Source organism: Danio rerio, chromosome 8 (genome assembly GCF_052040795.2).
Source record: "Danio rerio strain M-AB ecotype USA chromosome 8, GRCz13ab, whole genome shotgun sequence".
Classification (NCBI taxonomy): Eukaryota; Metazoa; Chordata; class Actinopteri; order Cypriniformes; family Danionidae; genus Danio; species Danio rerio.
Genome location: NC_141028.1, coordinates 33366925 through 33392055, shown reverse-complemented (window position 1 = coordinate 33392055; position 25131 = coordinate 33366925). Strand labels below are relative to the sequence as shown.

General features: G+C 38.4%; 1 protein-coding gene across 4 annotated transcripts; it reads right to left on the bottom strand.

Annotated features, from left to right (window-relative positions):
• Positions 1-281: 281 nt before the first annotated feature.
• unm_hu7912 (un-named hu7912) lies at positions 282-24098 on the bottom strand. 4 transcript variants are annotated; one of them, XM_087264870.1, is made up of 3 exons: positions 24020-24098; positions 2518-5729; positions 282-1232 (listed from the first exon to the last, which is right to left on the bottom strand). In XM_087264870.1, the coding sequence occupies exons 2-3, from the start codon at positions 5686-5688 to the stop codon at positions 1230-1232; spliced, it is 3174 nt and encodes a 1057-aa protein (XP_087120996.1). In that variant the 5' UTR covers positions 5689-5729; positions 24020-24098; the 3' UTR covers positions 282-1229. The 4 variants fall into 4 exon arrangements, with proteins under 4 accessions (XP_087120996.1, XP_087120997.1, XP_087120994.1 ...); XM_087264871.1 differs by lacking the exon at positions 24020-24098 and adding an exon at positions 9220-9335; XM_087264868.1 differs by lacking the exon at positions 282-1232 and having other exon boundaries at positions 2422-5729.
• Positions 24099-25131: the final 1033 nt, after the last annotated feature.

Below are 25131 nucleotides of genomic sequence, written 5' to 3'. Positions count from 1 at the left end.
TTTTCTTCCCTGTCATTTGTTCATTCATTTTCTTTTCTGCTTAGTCCCTTTATTAATCTGGGGTCGCCACAGCGGAATAAACTGCCAACTATAGCGCATGTTTTACACAGCAGATGCCCTTCCTGTCGCAAACCATCACTGGGAACTTTATTCACTGTATTTATGTTTTTATTTCAGGGAAAGATAATGTTCGTTTCTGGTAGAATGTCCCTTATATAAAATAAAACAATCCCTGAGCATTAAGGCTGACCTGTTGCTTTTATTAACAAATGCATGAGCCATTGAGGAATTTTGGGTGTTTAATTTATTGACCATAGTACAGAAAAAAGCAGCACTTTCCAACAGAACACAAGTGATGAACTGGATAAATAAATCAATCAATAAATAATGGCATAAAAATGACAAAAATACAGAAAGAAACTGGTTGTTGCGGTAAAGAGTGTGCATGCTGTTGATAACATTATCTAAACGGTTTGTTTTTTAATATGTTTTCCCTCAGCAGTTTAGTAAAGTGCTATATCTAACACAATCTTGCTTACAGCAGTGTTATACACGTTGCTTAGATCGTTTTTTTTTTTTTTACTAATTTTATATTTTATATTTAAATAGTACATTTCAAATATAGGCCTCTAAGTTTTGTCAGACATTATAAAGATTAAAATATCAATAGCATATTTTATATACATGTTCATCAGTTTTAACAGATATAGTTCAATAGATGTTTCAATAGAAACACATAAGATTAAAACTTTACAGAACCATGAAAAATGAACAAAAATGATCATGTCAAATGAATAAATTAGTATCTTACTTTGCATATGCTTAACTCAAAGGATTTTCTGTCATGTAAAATTAGTTGTTAACAATTCCAGCTGATTTAACCATATGAATAGATATAGTGCCTCATGAATACAATACAGAAAGCAGTTGCCATGTACAATACAGAGAAACTTTCCAAGCAGTTTATTTGACTATAAAAAATGTACCTGACGTGTTTGCTTTTCTGCCATACTGATCATAATTAGTGAATATTATTTATTTTGATGAAATGAAAAATCATTGCAAATTGTTAGGTGAATTTGCATTTTCCTTGCCAGCATGCATTCTCCATGCAAGTGCATTTTATCCTCTCAAGGGGCTAAAGACAATGACTTTTAGACGCTATTGTATTGCAAGAGAAAATGAGACTTTCTCCAGAGGTTCTCCAATGGTTCCTAGTTGTTAGATCCTCACTGCAACATATTAGCACAAGAAATATAGTCATAAGCAGGGCCATATATAATCCACAGAAAGTTCAACAGTTTCCACAGATTTGTAACACCTGTCATTAACAAAGTTCTACACATCTCCCAACATTCTGTTTAATAAATATTTAAGCCAATTTGAGCATTACTAAAAAAGGCTGGTTTGTACTTGTGCATGATTGCTGTGACCCTTGGTGCCTGCCTAGTGTGTAGCCATGCATTTATATTTCTGTGTGCTGCGCTCTGCAATACCATCTTCAGAAATGCTAGCTGGCAGTAAATTATGTTATGTTTATCTGTGTTGAGTTTCTTTGCAGGTTTTTTATTTTTTCTGAAAGTTACCTCAATGTACAAGTAGCTAAAGCTTGCTCATTCAGAGGCGGGAACCAGCAGACATGCACCAACTTTAATCATAAGGTAAGCAAAAACAAAAGCTTCCATATGAATCTTCTTTATAGGACTTGACGCTTGTAAACAATTGCTCTATGCGAACCTCTCAAAAAATGTAACTACACATCACAGTGACACGTATCGCAAGCTCTGTGATTGGTCGGCTTGGTAGCGGTGTTGAGTGTGGGAGGGACCAAGAGCCACACAAACCTATTGGAGCGAGTGTTTACAAGTGTGGAGTCCCGTGAAGAAGCTTCAGATGGATAGTTTTGTTTTGTGTTTACCTTATGATCAAAGTTGTTGCACATTCTCAAGTTCCCACCTCAAAATGAGCAAGTTTGAGCTACTTGTACATAAAGGTAGCGTTTAGAAAAAACAAAACACCTGCAAAAAAGCTCGACACAGAGGAAAATAAAACCCTTTGCTTGGAAATTGTTATTGCAGAGCAACACAAACAGCATGCAGAAGTATAAATGCATGGCAACGTGCAAGACAGGTGCCGTGGGTCACTCCGATCACTCAATGCAGAAGTATAAAGCAGGCTTTAAAAGTATTCCTACTCTTTAACACCATTAATGTATTATGCAGAACTTCTTGGCCAAAAATGTCAGCACAAAAATGCAAAAAAGCTTCTGACTGGGCAGACAGAAACAGATTTTAAGACTAAGCAAAACTGCTCAAATATTCTAATAAGTACTGTACATAGCTTTTTATCCCATAAGCAATTCTTCTTAATTCTAGATTTTAGTGCCAGACAGAGAAAACTCTCACTAATAAAATACATATCTAAAAACATTAGTCGTTTATTTTTACACAGCAAAAGCTTGATACTACTGAATGCATAGGATTATATAATGTCATCTAGAAGGTGTGGTGCACCAACCCAATCTAGCATCCTTGGTTCAGACGCTGCCATGATCATACACATGAACTGTTTCCCAGTTCTCTTGTCAATGGGATAAATGGTGGTGGGGGTGAACCTTTTGTTGCTCTCAACAAACTCGCAAAGCTGGTTGTAGATTTGTGGGAACTCATGACGAAGAAATACACCTCTGGTTCGAAGCTCCCTTTGGATATTAATGAAGCAAATCTCTCGTGCTTTCCTGCCCTCTTGGCCATCCTTGTCTATGTCAGATGTTCCTGGAGGAGGAGTGAGAATCAGAGTCTCCATTTCACATTCTTTCTTGAAGATTTTCTTATCTGGGCTTGAGGAGGCCAATGAGACCTTCGCATACTTGCGAACTGTTGGCATTTGTAATTTAGGTGAAGGAAGTTTAGGCACTAGGTCTCCGACAGCAATGGATACATTCAGTAGGAAACATTCAGTAGGGTCATATTCCTTGCCTGCATTCTGCAATTCTTTGCAGTATGGCCCTAGGTTGTCTTTGAAACTGTCTAACTCTCGAAGGGACAAATATGTTGGAGAGATGGTTAGGCTGTCAAGACCAACTTGAAGAAAGTTATCCGCACACCCAGGGTTTGGAAAACCCAGGAAGAGAACGCCTCTCCCGCGGGACAGATACCCTACTCTGGCAATGCGTGAGAATGCTTTATGAATATCCAAATCCTCTCGACAGTGTTTTAGTATGTGCCTACAAACACTACTGATCCGGCCATAAAGACAGTTCTCTTTATGTGTGTCCCAGTCTTCCCGTCTACAGTTTCTAGAACAGTAGTAAGTATAACAGCTGTGGCAGGACTTGAAGTACAAGGAGGCATTAAATGTAGTGTCTTTACGTAAGCATTTTTTGTTGGAGCACACCATAGTGTCATCCTCCTCTGCAATATGGTTCAAAGGAATTTCTTCAACACAACGAGGAAAACCCTCACAACCACTATCTTGATCTTTGAATGTATCCGGGCTAGTCTTTGATGAGTCAGTTTGTGTGTTCAAAAGTCCGGAATCATCTTGGTCCATTTCCCTTTTGCTTTCTTTGGTCTCATCATCTTGAATCAATAGTTTGAGTTGGTCTATAAGATCCTTGCTTGGTCTCCTGCTATTTTGAGGTTTGTAATCAATGACTAGGTCGGCTAGCAGCTCATCAAGCTGTTCGAGGCTTTGCTGCAGGGAGTAATTATTGTTCTTCCTCTCTGTGGATTCTGATGGGTTTGCTGGTCTCTGTAAGTTATGCAAGTTGTCTGTTTGGCATTGGCCTGTATTTGAGCCTGTTTTCCAGCTGCTTGTTCCCCCATTTCTCTTGTTGCTGTTTGCTGCACGGATGTCATTGTCAGTTATAGTAATCTCTGGGGTTACAAACCATTGCCCTCTTGCACTATTTTGTCTATCACCAGCACACTTTTCGAGACAATTTTCAGAGAGGGACAATGCAGCATAACGTCTTGGCGAACTAGACAGATTCACAATAACTGGCTGTTGACTGTCATTTGAAGGAACTCCTGATCTTCCATGATGGAGAAGGTTCTCGTAACTCCTGCCTCGTGAAACACCAATTTCTCTGTCCATATGAGGAGTGAGAATGTTGTCCCAGGATTTAGAGAAATTCCGGATATCTGTTCCTAAGCGACTTGGCTCGGTAAAGTCATTGGGATACCAAGAACTTATTGACGGTGCCCTCTGAGGAGTGGCCTGTGAGGATGCATACTGGCTAGAATATGTAGCAATGCTTGACCGGTGCAAGTCATCTGAAAAGACCTGAGACATATGTGGTCGCCGTCGTCCCTCTGTATGATATCCTCTCATAGGAATGTGTACTTCTGCTGGGTAATGGCAAGGCCGTGTATAGAACATTTTTGATGGATCAGAGGGAAATCCATATGTTCTTGGGTCATCCTGAAAGTATGTTTCACTCTGAGGGGTGGATATGAAGTATGGTCCTGGCTCACTCACTGAATATGGTCTACCATAAAATGGATCCAAGGGTTCCCGATGGGAATCTGCATAGTACGAACGCACAGGTAAAGTATGAACCCAGCGAGTTCTTGGGTCAAGTACATACTGACTACTGACAGAGGGATTTTGGCTGGTACTGCTGATAACACTGTACTGGTCATCCTGATAATAAGTCCTAGGTGGCTGAATGGGATACCTGCAGGGATCATCTGTGTAAAAGAACTTGGTAGGGATGTTAGGATTAGACAATGTTCTGTACTCCCTTGGATCTCTAGGAGAGGTCCTTCCAAAAGGGATCTCACCAGAATGAATGTAACTACTTGACAAGCTGTTGGGATACTGATATGCTTGCCTGTAGTCCATGTTGTAACACTCACTAGGGGTTGGTGTTCTTGAAGTGGATGTCTGACTTGGAAATGAGACATTTCTGATTGATGATGTTGAGGAAAGCTGCCAGGGAACATTACCTCTTTGAGTAGGTATCTTCCGTGCTGTGTGCTGGAGAACTGAGGCATCTGGCTTAATATCAACACGACACCTGACATGGGGAGTGTTAGCTTGTTTTTCTTGTCTGTTTTCCTCAAAACAATCAGAAACATAGAGGGGTGTGTGTGGTTGTAACTTTATCGGATGAACCTCATTAACTAAAGCCCTGCTTGAGTGGGAGGCTTCTCGGTTTGGCAAACCTTCTATTCTTTTTTGAGGGTCCACTGGAGATCGACGCCTTGTGGTTGCAGGAGGAGAAACTGTGATGGGTACTGGGGTTAGGGTGGCTCGAACTCTAGGTGTACTTTTTGAGCGAGGCTTGCCATGAACACTAGCCCTTGCTGTCTCATTGCTTTTGTCTGTACTGATTTGATGGGACAGTCTCGAGTTGAACAGATCTGGTGAGGAAAAACGTAGGTGTCCCTGCTGCCCAATGCCATTCCAGACTGCATCCTTATTTACTGGTTGCTGTTCAGACCTGTAAGGATACTCCATGGACGATGAAATGTCCTTTGGGTCATCCAGTGACTCGATGAAGTCAAAGCTTCGGCAATGTCTTTTGTTAATTGTTTCGAAGTTTTGATCCAGTGGGCCAACCATTTGTGAATCACATTGCTTCGAAGATCCAGAATACTTTGAGAGCCCAGAGTTAGGGCCAATATTTATGTCTTCATACAAAGTTGATGTTAATATGTCAGGAGGGTCCGTACGTGTCATTTTAAATGGACCCCCGTTATTTTCCCCTCAGTCTGTGTCTCCTAGAAAGAATCAAAAGCAAGTTTATTAGTTGATTCTTTTTCTTAAATCAGCCATTTGTACATGTGAAATCTATGGATAAAGGATCAATTTTAAATTTAGATGAAATATATACAGAGCTTCCACAAGGCATTCACTGGACCACAACTGTTCTATTATGCGCAAATATTAAAAGCCATTATAATACTGATCACAAATATGCATATTTAATAAACCCCCACTTTTGAAATTGTCATGGGCCCCTAGAAATCATCATCGCCTTTCTCTCAGGCTAACAATGACCTTGCATATGCCCAGTAACACAGAAGAGATGTACATGTATGTCATTTTTTAATACATAGTTGCAAGTAATTTGGTTTAATATGACCACTGCGGACATTCAGTGAAAGATATAAGACTAACACATTATCATGTACAGAATCAGTGTAAATGTTATCCTCCTATTAAATGTCATGTCATGCATAAACATCAGTCTGTGCAGAGAAATTGCAAAATGTTAAACCAATGCAACAACACTGAATGGAAAATCTGAATTAATTATAAAAATAGAGGCCTTGCAGCATCTCAGAAGAATAAATTAGTGTACAAGAAAACTCCTTTCTCAGTGAAGGACAGAACATTCCTCTATAAAGCTTTAATTTACACTAATGTTATTAGGGTATTCAAACATAAACATGATATAATGCCATCTTTTAAGATTCTCTCATAATCACTGAATGCTTTTGCTCATAATCATTCCTTAAAAAATGCAAATATGAAATGTAACATGAATACAATCATTTAAAAATGTGAAATTATTTTGTCTTTCAAACGCAAATAATTTGTCTCTATCAATCCAGATGCTTTCTTACACAAATTACACACACTGCTTTACCGCATCCTGCTGCAACACCCCTACTCCTGCTACTCATTAATAATAGTGCCACTCTGATCTATGGGGAAATAAAATGAATAGAGTGGAAATAAGGCTAAAAAAGGAAAGCGAATAAACTAGTAAATGTCAAATGGTAGTTTTACCATAGGCGGTAGATACACTGCACAATGCTCATTTACAATTCAGAAGATTAGCTTTGATCCCAGAATTCAGATTCTAAGAAGCACAGAAGAACCATGTAACCATCTTTGCACATGGTCTATATTTATGCTCGCTCTGATTTTCACTGTCCCTCGAGACACCTTCCTTTGTCCTATTAAATATTTGCAGTTCAGACCAAATTTTGATATAATTTTCTACATCCTGTCCTGTCTAAAAAAAATGGCAGCAGATGGGACTGTATGAAAAAATGTTTCATACAATAAATGTCATTGTTTGGTTGCATATTTTCCACCATACAGTACAACATCTGTGAGATGTTTACAAGGGGTTAGAAGCTAATTTTGAGGTTATTTAGATTGCTTGGCTTTTCATGGATTTTTTAGATGACAGTAGGAGCTACAGTTCCAATAACATACTGGCTACCTCTTTCCAGCCAACCCTGAAAAACCATCTGTTCATCCTGCTGAGAGAGGACCGACAAACAGTCTGAACACACATCTCACACCTTCACTCTTTTCACTGCATGCTTTCATTAAAAACATAACTAGAATTTCAACATTTCTGCTTATTATTACATTGAAAATGCAATTTTGCAGTAATAATGCTAATCCTTCATACACTGCTTTGGATTGTGGAGTTAGTGTTAAGGATAGATACCAATGACATGCTTTGTCAATCACACATTTGACCATTATAATTTATTGCACAACACAAACATATCACTATTACCGGCCACTTTATTAGGTACACCTTACTAGTACTGGGTTGGACCCCGTTTTGCCTTCAGAACTGCCTTAATCCTTCTTGGCATAGATTCAACAAGGATCTGTAAATATTCCTCAGGGATTTTGGTACATATTCACACAATAGCATCATACAGTTAATGTAGATTTGTTGGACATCCATGATGCAAATCTCCTGTGCGACCACATCCCAAATGTGCTCTATTGGATTGAGTTCTGGTGACTGTGAAGGCCATTTGAGCGCAGTGAACTCATTGCCATGTTCAAGAAACCAGTCTGAGATGGTTCGCGCTTTATGACATTGATGCCAAATTCTGACCTTACCATACGAATGTCACAGCAGAAATGGGGACTCATCAGACCAGGCAATGTTTTTCCAGTCTTTGGCAGGTTTTAAAATACTCAGACCAGCCCGTCTGGCACCAACAACCATTTCACATTCAAAATCACTAAATTACCTTTCTTCCCCATTCTGATGCTCTGTTTGAACTGCAGTAGATCATCTTGACCATGTCTACATGCCAAAATGAATTGAGTTGCTGCCATGTGATTGGCTGATTAAAAATTTGCTTTAACAAGCGGATGGACAGGTGTCCCTAATAAAGTGGCCAGTAAGTGTACGTCACTTGCTGTGACAAATTGAGAACTTATGAAAAGTGTAAAATGTGAATTAAATAACCTAGGATTCTGTAAACGGGTTATACCTAAAAATAACCCAGGTTTAACATTTTTCAAGAGAAGAGCGTCCACATAACTACATATAGTAAACCTGCACAATATATTGTTTCAGCATTGATAAGGCAACATTGCACATGTACAATAGAGCATAAGAATCTGCGTCACAGTAAGTCAGTTTTTGGTCATAAAGGTCATCAGTTTACTGAACTCACAGCTATTTACTGAGTATGAACACAGATACAGGGACACTGGAACATTTTAAAGTTACATCGATCAGCTGGTTTGTCTAAGGGCCTACTCACACTATGCCATCCTTACCGTGCCCAGGCCCGTTTCCCAGATCGTTTGAGAAGTGTGAGTGCGCTGAATTGGGCTCAAGCACGGTTCACTTGGGAAGCCGAGCACAAATGCAGAGGGAGCGGATCAAATAAATGTATAAGATTATCTGTAAGTGACAGGGTATCAATAAGCTGCCACAAGAAAACATTTTCCGCATATGATTATTTATTTGTAGTGTGAGCACTTACAGTTTATTGTTGATGAGTATGTAGAGTATATGGTACAATAAATCAATCGAGATCAATGGTAATCAGGCTCCCATGTATTAAATACCAAGAATGTATCTCTATCGTCACATCTTAGGATCTGCAATGCTGGTTGGGATTATAGTTCACCAGACATCACAGTTCAGAACATTGCAAACTTTTAACCATAATGAAATTAATATATTTTTGAAATTATTTATATAGCAGAGACTATACAATGCTATTTTACATTTCTTTATTCAGTTTCTGTACCTGATAACTGACTCCACAGAAAACCATGAAGCAGCACTGTTTATTTCACTGTTATCTTTGTTCTATTGTATTTATCTATGCTTGTAATTTGTTATGTTCATTATATTTTATGCATGACTCATTTCCCTACTAAATCATCCCAATCAGTCTAAATTAATGAATTCCTTCTTAATAGAGCTATTCGAACCATCTGGTGTAATTTCATTCATATCGCTACATATCACATAAATATACTCACCGGCCACTTTATTAGGTACACCTGTCCAACTGCTGGTTAACGTAAATTTCTAATCAGCCAATCACAAGGCAGAAATCCAATGCATTTAGGCATGTAGACATGGTCAAGATGATCTGCTGCAGTTCAAACAGAGAATCAGAATGCAAAAGAAAGGTGATTTAAGTGACTTTGAACTTGGCATGGTTGTTGGTGCTAAACGTGCTGATTTGAGTATTTCAGAAACTGCTAATCTACTGGGAATTGCACGCACAATCATCTACAGGGTTTACAGAAAATGGTTAGAAAATGAGAAAATATCCAGAGAGCGGCAGTTCTGAGGGCACAAATGCCTTGTTGATGCCAGAGGACAGAGGAGAATGGCCAGAGTTGTTCGAGTTGATAAACAGGCAACAGTAACTCATAACCACTCATTACAACCGAGTGAAATGCAGAAGAGCATCTCTGAATGCACAACACGTCGAACCTTAGGGCGGATGGGCTACAGCAGCAGAAGACTACACCGGATGCCACTTCTGTCAGCTAAGAAATTGAGGCTACAATTCGCACACACTCACCAAAATTGAACAATAGATTGGAAAAATGTTGCCTGGTCTGATGTGTCTCGATTTTTGCTACGACATTTGGATGGTAGGCTCAGAATTTGCCGTCAACAACATGAAATCATGGATCTATCCTGCCTTTTATCAACGATTCAGGCTGGTGGGGGTGGTGCCAATTGAGCATCGTGTCAACTCCACAGTATTGTGGCTGACCATGTCCATCCCCTTATGACCACTGTGTACCCATCTTCTGTTGACTACTTCTAGCAGGATAATGCACCATGTCATAAAGTGCAAATCATCTCAGACTGCTTTCTTGAACATAACAATGAGTTCACTGTATTTAAATGGCCTCCACAGTTACCAGAACTCAATCCAATAGAGCACCTTTGGGATGTGGTGGAAAGAGAGATTCACATCATGGATGTGCAGCCAACAAATCTGCAGTAACTGCGTGATGCTATTATGTCAACATGGACAAAAATCTCTGAGGAATATTTACAGTACCTTGTTGAATCTATGCCACGAAGGATTACATAATAAAGTGGCCAGCGAGCGTAGATTTTGATGATGAACCTTTTATATCAGATGATCTGTAGATTCATTCATTCATTTTCTTGTCGGCTTAGTCCCTTTAGTAATCTGGGGTCGCCACAGCGGAATGAACCGGCAACTTATCCAGCATGTTTGTACACAGCGGATGCCCTTCCAGCCGCAACCCATCTCTGGGAAACATCCACACACACTAATTCACACTCATACACTATGGACAATTTAGTCTAACCAATGCACATGTACTGCATGTCTTTGGACTTTTGGGGAAACCGAAGCACCGGGAGGAAACCCACGCGAACGCAGGGAGAACATGCAAACTCCACACAGAAACGCCAACTGACCCAACCGAGGCTCGAACCAGTGACATTCTAGCTGTGAGGCGATAGCACTACCAACTGCGCTATTGCATTGCCTGATCTGTAGATAGTAACCCAAAATAAATACCAACATAAACTGAAATGAGTTCATTATTAATCCAATAGGATATGGACTGACTCAATATATCTGTAGACTGTGGTGTCCTCTCATAAACAAGATTTCAGGAAGACATTAGCAATTGGATATAAAGGGTAATAAAACTCCAGCGGAGCTCAGATCACATCTGCTGCGGTCCTGTGATTGATGCAGCTGGGAGTGGATGACTTCCACGACTACTGTTTCACATGTCTGCTGGGAACAATTTTCGGGCACAAACAAAAATTGCACTTTAACGTGCACTAAGCACTTCGTCTAGTTTTAGAAGCATTTTGCTCTTGTGTCTCTGCAGCCAGAGGTGAAGAGCGTCATGTGGTTGGGCAACAACCCAAACAGCGTTTTGAAATGTTGAATGTCTGGACCTGTCCATTTACCAATTGTTAAAGAGAGCCGAATCGCACCATTTAAAAGCTATTTATAAAACACTGTCATTCATGGCAAATGCTTACGAATCAGGTTCCTTTGGGCTGCCGTGTCCACTGGTTGTGTTTCTAGCTGACTAAGGGTATAAGTGTCCTCTTGCTGAGCTAAAATCTGCACACAATCTCTCCCTGTCCATCTTCTTTGCTCTTAACACTGCATGTCAGAAAAGGAGAAATAACATGAAGGCTTGTGCTGATAAGCTTGGTGTTTATGCAAATTATTTTCACGCATCACATAATTAAATAATATGTATCACCCCATATGAACCATCTGTTCATCCTGCTGAGAGAGGACCGACAAACAGTCTGAACACACATCTCACACCTTCACTCTTTTCACTGCATGCTTTCATTAAAAACATAACTAGAATTTCAACATTTCTGCTTATTATTACATTGAAAATGCAATTTTGCAGTAATAATGCTAATCCTTCATACACTGCTTTGGATTGTGGAGTTAGTGTTAAGGATAGATACCAATGACATGCTTTGTCAATCACACATTTGACCATTATAATTTATTGCACAACACAAACATATCACTATTACCGGCCACTTTATTAGGTACACCTTACTAGTACTGGGTTGGACCCCGTTTTGCCTTCAGAACTGCCTTAATCCTTCTTGGCATAGATTCAACAAGGATCTGTAAATATTCCTCAGGGATTTTGGTACATATTCACACAATAGCATCATACAGTTAATGTAGATTTGTTGGACATCCATGATGCAAATCTCCTGTGCGACCACATCCCAAATGTGCTCTATTGGATTGAGTTCTGGTGACTGTGAAGGCCATTTGAGCGCAGTGAACTCATTGCCATGTTCAAGAAACCAGTCTGAGATGGTTCGCGCTTTATGACATTGATGCCAAATTCTGACCTTACCATACGAATGTCACAGCAGAAATGGGGACTCATCAGACCAGGCAATGTTTTTCCAGTCTTTGGCAGGTTTTAAAATACTCAGACCAGCCCGTCTGGCACCAACAACCATTTCACATTCAAAATCACTAAATTACCTTTCTTCCCCATTCTGATGCTCTGTTTGAACTGCAGTAGATCATCTTGACCATGTCTACATGCCAAAATGAATTGAGTTGCTGCCATGTGATTGGCTGATTAAAAATTTGCTTTAACAAGCGGATGGACAGGTGTCCCTAATAAAGTGGCCAGTAAGTGTACGTCACTTGCTGTGACAAATTGAGAACTTATGAAAAGTGTAAAATGTGAATTAAATAACCTAGGATTCTGTAAACGGGTTATACCTAAAAATAACCCAGGTTTAACATTTTTCAAGAGAAGAGCGTCCACATAACTACATATAGTAAACCTGCACAATATATTGTTTCAGCATTGATAAGGCAACATTGCACATGTACAATAGAGCATAAGAATCTGCGTCACAGTAAGTCAGTTTTTGGTCATAAAGGTCATCAGTTTACTGAACTCACAGCTATTTACTGAGTATGAACACAGATACAGGGACACTGGAACATTTTAAAGTTACATCGATCAGCTGGTTTGTCTAAGGGCCTACTCACACTATGCCATCCGTACCGTGCCCAGGCCCGTTTCCCAGATCGTTTGAGAAGTTTGAGTGCGCTGAATCGGGCTCAAGCACGGTTCACTTGGGAAGCCGAGCACAAATGCAGAGGGAGTGGATCAAATAGATGTATAAGATTATCTGTAAGTGACAGGGTATCAATAAGCTGCCACAAGAAAACATTTTCCGCATATGATTATTTATTTGTAGTGTGAGCACTTATAGTTTATTGTTGATGAGTATGTAGAGTATATGGTACAATAAATCAATCGAGATCAATGGTAATCAGGCTCCCATGTATTAAATACCAAGAATGTATCTCTATCGTCACATCTTAGGATCTGCAATGCTGGTTGGGATTATAGTTCACCAGACATCACAGTTCAGAACATTGCAAACTTTTAACCATAATGAAATTAATATATATTTTTAATTATTTATATAGCAGAGACTATACAATGCTATTTTACATTTCTTTATTCAGTTTCTGTACCTGATAACTGACTCCACAGAAAACCATGAAGCAGCACTGTTTATTTCACTGTTATCTTTGTTCTATTGTATTTATCTATCCTTGTAATTTGTTATGTTCATTATATTTTATGCATGACTCATTTCCCTACTAAATCATCCCAATCAGTCTAAACTAATGAATTCTTTCTTAATAGAGCTATTCGAACCATAATTGTATTCATATCGCTACATGTCACATAAATATACTCACCGGCCACTTTATTAGGTACACCTGTCCAACTGCTGGTTAACGTAAATTTCTAATCAGCCAATCACAAGGCAGAAATCCAATGCATTTAGGCATGTAGACATGGTCAAGATGATCTGCTGCAGTTCAAACAGAGAATCAGAATGCACAAGAAAGGTGATTTAAGTGACTTTGAACGTGGCATGGTTGTTGGTGCTAAACGTGTTGATTTGAGTATTTCAGAAACTGCTAATCTACAGGGATTTGCACGCACAACCATCTTTAGGGTTTACAGAAAATGGTTAGAAAATGAGAAAATATCCAGAGAGCGGCAGTTCTGTGGGCACAAATGCCTTGTTGATGCCAGAGGTCAGAGGAGAATGGCCAGAGTTGTTCGAGTTGATAAACAGGCAACAGTAACTCATAACCAGAAGAGCATCTCTGAATGCACAACACGTCGAACCTTAGGGCGGATGGGCTACAGCAGCAGAAGACTACACCGGATGCCACTTCTGTCAGCTAAGAACAGGAAATTGAGGCTACAATTCGTACAGGCTCACCAAAATTGAACAATAGATTGGAAAAATGTTGCCTGGTCTGATGTGTCTCGATTTTTGCTACGACATTTGGATGGTAGGCTCAGAATTTGGCATCAACAACATGAAATCATGGATCTATCCTGCCTTTTATCAACGATTCAGGCTGGTGGGGGTGGTGCCAATTGAGCATCGTGTCAACTCCACAGTATTGTGGCTGACCATGTCCATCCCCTTATGACCACTGTGTACCCATCTTCTGTTGACTACTTCTAGCAGGATAATGCACCATGTCATAAAGTGCAAATCATCTCAGACTGCTTTCTTGAACATAAAAATGAGTTCACTGTATTTAAATGGCCTCCATAGTTACCAGAACTCAATCCAATAGAGCACCTTTGAGATGTGGTGGAAAGAGAGATTCACATCATGGATGTGCAGCCAACAAATCTGCAGTAACTGCGTGATGCTATTATGTCAACATGGACAAAAATCTCTGAGGAATATTTACAGTACCTTGTTGAATCTATGCCACGAAGGATTACATAATAAAGTGGCCAGCGAGCGTAGATTTTGATGATGAACCTTTTATATCAGATGATCTGTAGATTCATTCATTCATTTTCTTGTCGGCTTAGTCCCTTTAGTAATCTGGGGTCGCCACAGCGGAATGAACCGGCAACTTATCCAGCATGTTTGTACACAGCAGATGCCCTTCCAGCCGCAACCCATCTCTGGGAAACATCCACACACACTAATTCACACTCATACACTATGGACAATTTAGTCTAACCAATGCACATGTACTGCATGTCTTTGGACTTTTGGGGAAACCGAAGCACCCAGAGGAAACCCACGCGAACGCAGGGAGAACATGCAAACTCCACACAGAAACGCCAACTGACCCAACCGAGGCTCGAACCAGTGACATTCTAGCTGTGAGGCGATAGCACTACCAACTGCGCTATTGCATTGCCTGATCTGTAGATAGTAACCCAAAATAAATACCAACATAAACTGAAATGAGTTCATTATTAATCCAATAGGATATGGACTGACTCAATATATCTGTAGACTGTGGTGTCCTCTCATAAACAAGATTTCAGGAAGACATTAGCAATTGGATATAAAGGGTAATAAAACTCCAGCGGAGCTCAGATCACATCTGCTGCGGTCCTGTGATTGATGCAGCTGGGAGTGGATGACTTCCACGACTACTGTTTCACATGTCTGCTGGGAACAATTTTCGGGCACAAACAAAAATTGCACTTTAACGTGCACTAAGCACTTCGTCTAGTTTTAGAAGCATTTTGCTCTTGTGTCTCTGCAGCCAGAGGTGAAGAGCGTCATGTGGTTGGACGACAACCCAAACTGCGTTTTGAAATGTTGAATGTCTGGACCTGTCCATTTACCAATTGTTAAAGAGAGCCGAATCGCACCATTTAAAAGCTATTTATAAAACACTGTCATTCATGGCAAATGCTTACGAATCAGGTTCCTTTGGGCTGCCGTGTCCACTGGTTGTGTTTCTAGCTGACTAAGGGTATAAGTGTCCTCTTGCTGAGCTAAAATCTGCACACAATCTCTCCCTGTCCATCTTCTTTGCTCTTAACACTGCATGTCAGAAAAGGAGAAATAACATGAAGGCTTGTGCTGATAAGCTTGGTGTTTATGCAAATTATTTTCACGCATCACATAATTAAATAATATGTATCACCCCATATGACCCCCGGGATTAGTTTACAGTCTGAATCACTCCCTATAAAATGCTGTTTCATCATTCAGCAAATGGCAGCATTTAGCAATAGTTCCAAAGCATGCAACTGTATAAAGAATAGTCCACACAAATAGAAAATATAATGAGGGCAGAGAATGAAAAAGAGAGAGAGAGAGTTTGGAAGATATTGTCATTGTCCTTTTTGATTAAATTCTGCTAAACAAAATATGACACATCCATCTTTGGCAAGGTGAACGTACTGTAAATAATCCCCTTCTTCCTTATGCAAGGTGGCTGATCAGCAGGCACTTTCACAGCTAGAAACAGAGCCAGTACCTATGACTGAGACCTGACTGATCTCACACAGTCAATCACCAGCTGTCTGACACTTCCATCACAGTCTGCCAAGACTAGCGTCCTCTCACTTAAGCAACACTCAATCTTCAAAACAACCTCTTTTAGGAAGTATAAAATATGCATGTATATTTGAAAGAGAAAGCATATAATTACTGACTAAACTGGTCATAAACTATTACACACAAAGTACTGTTGTATGTTTTAAATCCCTCCATGGCCTGGTCACTGAGTATAACAACCAGTGAGATCTCTTCACTCTAAGGATTAACTCTATTTGCAAGTTCCGTGATCACGCTTGAAATGTTGAGGTGATAGAGCTTTTTCAGTAGCAGCTCCAGGACTTTGAAACAAACTTCCACTCTTCTTAAGAACATCGCCAATTTTTGAGTCTTTTCAGAGGTCTCTAAAAACACACTTATTTTCTTTAGCTTTTATTCATGTGTTGTGAGTTTGTGTACTTTGATTCCTTCTTAGTTTGCATGTCTCCTGTGTTTTATGTACAGCACTTTGGTACCCATTGTGTTTGGTTGAAAGTGCTCTAGAAATAATTGAGTTGAGACTTTAACCAAGTGTGTAATAACTCTGATCTGAAAATTGATGATAACTTTTTATTTCTAAGGGTTCATTTTGTTTTTTTTTATTCATTTTGAATGTTTGATGTTGTTGTTTAGAAATTAAAAATATTTAGTTACACAGTACAAAGTCCAGTCCATATAGGGATTTAATTTCTGAGCACTGGTTCTGAACTTGCTAAGATGCCCTGATTGCATTTATGTGTTTTTCTTCTGGGAATGCACATGTCTCAATATCCTGAAATTATATAACCCCCACCCAGGTTGGTGAGGTCTCACTGTGTTGTGTTAGTAGTGTGTTGATATTTGACATGCAATTGATTCCACACCTGTTAATATTCACAGACATAATCAACATTGGGGCAGTTTACACCTGCTCACTTCCTGCATTTTTTTCTGATTGGATATTACTCTACCACTTCAGGAGGCGGTCAGGAACGGATTCCAGATTAAACTGGACTGATCTAAATACATCTGGTTTGTGAATCCACATGTAAATTTTACGCCTCTCAAATTGTATTATTGTAAACAAACAAACAAAGCTCTGAGAGTGTGTTGTGGCCTACATGACATATATATGAGATATATGGCACAGATGACAGTTTAAGATGCAAAGCAGTTTTCTCAGAGCCCTGACAACATTTACTTTCCAACTACAACAGCACATTCAGAATGCAACCCTTGACGGAGCTACCAAATATTTTGTGATTTCATCACTGTGTCCCATGGTTAGCTCCGAACTGCAGTTTTCAAGTGCAGAAAGTAAATCACTGTCAATTACTCTAAAGGTTATGTACCACTATAGATCCCAACGTATTTCCTGTTTTACATTTTTTATTTGTATAACTTTCGAGCATCCAAAAAGAACCACATATCGATAACTTCTGTTATGACAACCGTTTTAACGTTAAGTTATAATTGAACTGCCTCTTGTTACAGTTATGAAATAGTTTGATAACAAGCAGGAAATGCTCATGGGCCACTGACATGACCACATTGAAATGGCCTTAAGTTACTTAACATCCTTAAGTTTGCATGGTCTGAGTTTTTCAGTAAAAAAAATAAATTATTAAGTATAAATGGCAAGAGTTCCTGTCGAGACGAAAGTAACACTGTTTTGTCCCACTGCTAATAGCCATACCATATTTTTCACTTCCACCTATGAGTTTGCAGTGTCTCCTTTTAGATTCATTCATTCATTCTTAGTCCCTTTGTTAATCCGGGGTCGCCACAGCGGAATGAACCGCCAACTTTTCCAGCAAGTTTTTCCACACACTACAGAAAATTTTAGCCTACCCAATTCACCTGTACCACATGTCTTTGGAGCACCCGGAGGAAACCCACGCGAACGCAGAGAGAACATGCAAACTCCACACAGAAACGTCAACTGAGCCAAGGCTTGAACCAGTGACGCAGCGACCTTCGTGCTGTGAGGTGACAGAACTACCTCTTGCGACACTGCTTTGCCGTACTCTTAGATGTTTTATAAAATTAATGTTTATTGGCAACAATAATAAAAAAATCATGTGCATTTAAAGAGAGACACATGAAAACTGTCTCTGCTTCCACCCAGAAATAGAATTTACAGCATGGTGTAATTAATAATGTATGGTGTATTTTGAACTGGAACTTCACACATTCTGGTGGCACTAGACATTTTTAATACATCATCTATCTAAAAACAGAACATTTAAAAATTTGCGTGTAATATGTTAAAATATAAAACAGCAAAATGTGTCTTGTCCTATGACAAGGACTGCATGAATGGTTCATCTAATATTTTCAATTCAAAATGGTGAAATTTTACAAAGAAAAATTTTCTGTGGTTGTTTAGTGCTGTTCGGTCAATTTTTCCAACGGATAAACAGCTTTTGTTAATAGTTCAGCATGATTTTACTTTCTTATTTTACATGAAACGCACATTTACCGGATGGAATGCCATCCCACCCTACTCATAATTCCATATGCCTATTACATATCCATAATACACTGTGATATAGCCTGGCTCGGATCGTATTGCTTTTCCACTACAGTCGATCTGCCCCAGAGTTTGTTTCAATAGAGCCATGCCCACCTTATTCTGGCGATCTTAGACCGATTGTTTTGGCGCAGATCCGAGCATGGTTGCTGGATTTACATATGCCAAATGAACCATGCTAAATGGGAAAACACGCCAGATTTCACAACAAAAGTCTAGGTGCGAAAGCAACCTTAATGACTATGAACGTGGCATAGTTGTTGGTGCCCAACGAGCTGGTCTGAGTATATCAGAAACTGCTGATCTACTGGGATTTTCATGCACAATCATCTCCAGGGTTTACATAGAATGGCCCGAAAAACAGAAAATATCCAGTAAGCAGCACTTCTGTGGCCGCAAATGCCTTGTTGATGCCAGAGGTACTGTAACAGGAAAGTGGCCAGACTGGTTTGAAAGGCAACAGTAACTCAAAAAACCACTCAATACAACCGAAGTATGCAGAAGAGCATCTCTGAATGCACAACACGTCGAACCTTGAGGTGGATGGGCTAAAGCAGCAGAAGACCACTCCAGTTGCCACTCCTGTCAGTTAAGAACAGGAAATTGAGGCTACAACTTGCACAGACTCATCAAAATTGGACAATAGAAGATTGGGAAAAACGTTGCCTAATCTGATGAGTCTCAATTTCTGCTGTGAAAATTCCACGGTAAGGTCAGGACTTGGCATCAACAGCATGAAAGCATGGATCCATCCTGCCTTGTATCAACGATTCAGGCTGGTGGTGTAATGGTGTGGGGGATTTTCTTGGCAGACTTTGGGCCCATTATTACCAATTGAGCATCATGTCAACTCCACAGCCTACCTGAGTATTGTTGCTGACCATGTCCATCCATTTATGACGACAGTGTACCCATCTTTTAATGGCTACTTCCAGCAGAATGACACACCATGTCATAGAGCACAAATCATCTCAGACTGGTTTCTTGAACATGACAATGAGTTCACTCACTGTACTCAAATGGCCTCCACAGCCACCAGTAGTAAATCCAATAGAGCATCTTTGGGACAGGAGCTTCGCATCATAGATGTGCAGCTGACAAATCTGCAGCAACTATGTGATGCTATCATGTCAATATGGACCAAAATCTCTGAGGAATATTTCCAGTTCCTTGTTGAATCTATGCCAAATAGGATTAAGGCAGTTATGTAGGTAAATAAGGGTCCAGCCTGGTACTAGTAAGGTGTACCTAATAAAGTGGCCGGTGAGTGTAGATGCGCACTCTTTAACCATAGACTAGTCTAAACATACAACTTCAAACAACAAACTTAACCATCATTTTAACTTTTTTGGGAACGCCTCAACATCCGTGCTGAATTCATTCTTCATTTAATCTTTTTTCTGCAACAGTAAAATAACAGAATCAGATATGAAGTGAATCATTTATGATTGTAGATTCACTGAATACTGTAGGTCAGTTACATCATTGTGAGTAATGCAAAAAAATCCTTAAAACTACCGACTGACTCCAAGAAACCATGACAGCAGAAAGTGTTAGCAGCGGCAGTTAATCTCAAATGATGCCCATCTCCTTAAATACACAGCCCATTCCTCAAGCAAGCTTGTAGAGAGTGCGCTTTTTCTTTTTTCTTCTCTTTTTTTTTTTTTTTTTGGCTGTATATGAGGCAAAGAGGCTATATTTGGACACAGTGGATAACAGGGAAAATGCATCTCAGTGAAAGAAGCCCAGCTGGATGATTCTGTAGAGTATGGAGATTTGGAGTAGAAATTTCTTTTCTTTTCAAGGAAGAAAATCTCGGTGGAACTGAAAGTCCAAGCTATACCTATAGCTATAAATCATACCTGTCTTAAGTTTCTGGTTTATAAGGTCTTGAGACAGACTAAGTGGAAACTTTGGTTTCTTTGCTTTCTCAACTTTCTTTTTTTCTTCTTCTTCTTTTTGTAGCTCTAAACACAAAATCTCTATCCATCCCATTTATTCCCCAGTTATAATTGTTTTCCATTTAATTGCACAACAAAGATACACTAGAAACAAAGCTGTTTTGCATTTTTGCCACTAGCTAATTCAGTAGTACCGCTGTATGAGATGGAATCGCAGATGCAACATAGTCAATATATGTTTTTAATATATTTGATTGCCACGGGTTTAGGTCAAATGAGACTATTTTACTTTGCACTAAATATAATGGATTTAGACAATAACACTCTTCAAGCACATTACCAACAATTACACTTAATACACTATACACTTATTGAGTTAAATCAGTAAGAACGAGAGTACAATCTGCTGATATGCTCAGCCCTTGAGGGGGTGATCATCCTTAACACTTCAACATTAAGGCACTCGTGCATGTCTGTTTTCAGCATCTTAAACCTAATGGAAAAACATAGTTTTAATCATCTTCTCTAGTTGAATGTTTGGATTGCAGAAACGTGGTCTAAGTGGAACAGTAACACCCTACAAGCATTTTCCCTTTTCTTTACTCCAGGCCACTGCCATTAAAACTGCTGCAGTATATAAAATGTCTTTTTCAAGGGTTTCAGCATTTTTGGTCTGGTAAAATAAATATAGATGAGCAAGACGTTGTTTTTCCTAAAGCTATTTTTGATTCTATGTGGAGTATGTCTAGCTATAGATTTGTTATAGATACGATATTGGAAAAATCTAACATTGCAATATTTTTTATATTGCAATATATTGCGATATGAATACAATTTCACCAGATGACCATATCTCTTTTTGGAATGAATTTAAGACGTTAGATCAATTGGGATGATTCTGCCATGGGAGTGCATCTCCATAAAATCTAATAAACAATCTATAAAATTTGTGGGGTCCCCCAACACATTTTCATTGTGGTCTGTGCTATTTGCTGTCCATTTCTCTATTTGCATGTTGTTATTGTTTTCATAGATAACAATCTATAAATACAATCAAGAAAAAGATACAATTGAAATAACGTGTTTTATCATTTCCCGAGTCTAACAGCATTCAAGTACAGTAGTTGAATGATAAAAATAATTCAATAAAATCTATTCATATTTAAGGTCATAAGAGATGTTTTTAATGTTTTTAAAATCATTATACAATTACAGGCATCAAAAACACATGCAAATGATAAATTATAATACAAACTAAACACTGCATATCCTGCAATGTGACTATCGCGAAGGACCACCTTGCAATATCAATGCTGAAACAATATATTGCACAGCCCGAGTATAGATTATCTAGTGAAGCAGGCTACTGAGATATTGCATGCTCATATACTTTATTTAAATTTTTATGTATTTACATTTGTTTTAAATGGTTGTTTTCAGCTGGTTATTTTAACTCTCAAAACCCATTTAAGTCCATTTTGACCCAGAAGGGATATAAAATTACATGCATAAATTTTTTTAGTTGGGTAAAATAACATTAAAAGTTTAACAATTATTAAATTTATTTAAAAATGTTATATATTTCCTCTTTTGGCCAGTTTGGATCTAGCATGTAAGAATAATTCAACATTTATTTTATTATCATAAGCATTTTTACCCATATCTCACACACTTTTGGCACTGAATTTTCATGATAAGTATGCATACTGACAAAACATAATAATGATAATAATACTACTAATCTATAAAAAATAAATACATAAATAATTTATAATAATACATAATAATAGTTTTTTTGTACTTTCTTGTGGTTTATGTTAGGGGTGCATGATTTACCGGTACTTTGGTAGTATTGTGATACTATGACTCCAAAATTCTGCCGGTGCCACTGTTTGTAAATGGTAGTATTGTCATTAATGGTTTATCTATAATCGATAATGTTGCATGTGGAAAAGTCACAAAAATGCTAGCAAGTTTGTGCAACAATAAACCATTTTATTTTAATAGTGTGTGGAGCCATTTAAGGTTGCAAAACTGCAGCCTGTTGCACGCTTTGTGGTAGCCTATTGCATGTTTTCTAACACTTCAGTTCAAACGCACATTTTAATCAGTTAATTTCTGTTCCTGTTAATATGATTTAGTAGCTACAACAACCACGACAATCTCTTTAAAAGAACGACTCACAAAGTGAAATTTTGAATTACTTTGGATTGTTAGCTGATAATACCCAAAATAGCAACAGGAAACAATTGGAACAATTTTTGACCACTTCATATAGCCTAATTTTGTAGGGGAAAAATCTTCTTTTGTAACAAATTTCATTCTGTATAATTTGTATCTTTTGTTGGTCAGTTATCTACAAAATAAACAAAAAGAATGAATACATTTTAGGTGAAGTGTAACAAAAATACGTGAAATAATACTTTCTGGCCTTAAGGGAATTATGAATTACATTCAGGTAGACCTATTATAACATAACATGTAGTATTTCTGACCATTTTCATTATAATTTGAGCTATAAATTAGGGTATCGCAATACTACATGGTATCGTGAGACTTCAGCTGGTATAGTATCGTAAGATTCATTAATGGAATCGCAACAGTTCGTGTGTATTATTACAGAACATTTCAAAGAAGTTTAAAAACTATTAATAAAAAAGAGCAAATACATAGTTTAAAATATGGCGACAAATTGACATTTTTCACAGTGCCTTCGTTAATTAATTGTCTTGTTCTTCTGATATTATATAACTTTTTCTTTAAAAACTCCAAAACTGATAAAACTATGAATGCTTCAAGCAATTTTGAATCCACCATGATGGCTAAATTACACTACAGCTGTCAAATAACTTTTTAAAGCACAGAATTACAGTTTCTCAATCAATTATGAGTATGCTGTCTATTTCTGCTATAATTACATTTTTTAAATCTAACATTAACAACAGGATTTGTCAACTTTCCAAAAGTATTTTCTATTAAATGACCTACAGCTAAATGCATTTTGTCTACAAATAAGTACAGAACTTACTCCCCCTAAAACCTTCTCCGGACAAGCACATACCACTTGCCCTGTCGCCTGGATACCTATCAACCCCCAAAGTCTGCTATGCACAACCTACTGACTTAGAAAGCAACCTGATTTACAAGGTCGCCATAAAGCGGAGCGTGCAGTATCATCACCGTCCTCGATCTTTGATAACAACCATTATTAAATCTGACAACTCTGATGACCATGTCGAGGATTTACAGTCTAAAAATAATCCTCAACAACCCATCGCACAAAAAATGTAACACAAAAGCACACTTTGTTCTCATTTATTGCTGCGGCACGAGTCCCGCACTATCGAGCATCTCTCGTAAAATGACCTAATGCCTTTCGACGCAAAACACAGCTGCAACACGCCAAACTACCGCAACATTTTCGGGTTCGCGAAAACAATTCATTCAGTCCTAAGTTTAGTTTTCCAGAGAAGCTTTGAGGAGGAGTGTGCGCATTTGTCTTACCGTCTTCATCCATAGTTAAAATCCTGAGGGTGCTGATAATATCTCGTGTGTCGGTTTAGAGATTATGTGGTCTCCATCTGATTTTGGATGCTGCATCAAACTCCTCAAGTATTGTTGTTCGCCCACGGCTCTCGGGGGCGTAATGAGACAAGACGAGGGGGTGTGACCGCATCCCTCACGCGTTGCGTTTCTGAGAGATGCTTGCGGACTGCGCATGCGTGCAACGCGGGGTGCGCGCTTGAACCCTGCCTGCGCGCTCGCGTGTGTTTGCGATGCGCACGAGTCTCATGCTGGATGGACATATGCGGTGACAGCTCAGAGACGCGGGTTTAATTATGAAGGTGTCATGTCTTGCTGAACGGCGCCAGTAGTTATTCATTTTAAGACGATAGGTGATCCATAGGTTTTTATTCATGTTTATTAATTTTAATAAAGTTAGTGCATGCATTCATTCACTCTTTTATTCATCAGAGATTAGGTATGAATTCAATAACATTGGGTAAAATATAGACAAACCCTTTGATTTTGATTTTTTAATTAAGTTTATGCGAAGTTTATTTTATCCCAGCAGTTTTGTTCAGGTTTGTTCTTTCATTCATATTTAAATATCTATCTATCTATCTATCTATCTATCTATCTATCTATCTATCTATCTATCTATCTATCTATCTATCTATCTATCTATCTATCTATCTATCTATCTATCTATCTATCTATCTATCTATCTATCTATCTATCTATCTATCTGTCTATCTGTCTGTCTGTCTGTCTGACCATCTATCTATCTATCTATCTATCTATCTATCTATCTATCTATCTATCTATCTATCTATCTATCTATCTATCTATCTATCTATCTATCTATCTATCTATCTATCTATCTATCTATCTATCTATCTATCTATCTATCTATCTATCTATCTATCTATCTATCTCTCTGTCTTTCCCCTGTATAAATCATTAGTCCTTAATTATAAATGGGACTTAATTAATTACATTAGTCCTTAATTATATTCTATATATCATAGTGTGAGATCTGCAAAAAAATAATAATAACAATATAATATAATATAATATAATATAATATAAAATAATATAATATAATATAATAT

What these genes read in the sequence shown, in the direction of transcription:
- unm_hu7912 (XM_087264868.1), bottom strand. Translation starts at nt 5,688, where the DNA reads ATGACACGTACGGACCCTCCTGACATATTAACATCAACTTTGTATGAA.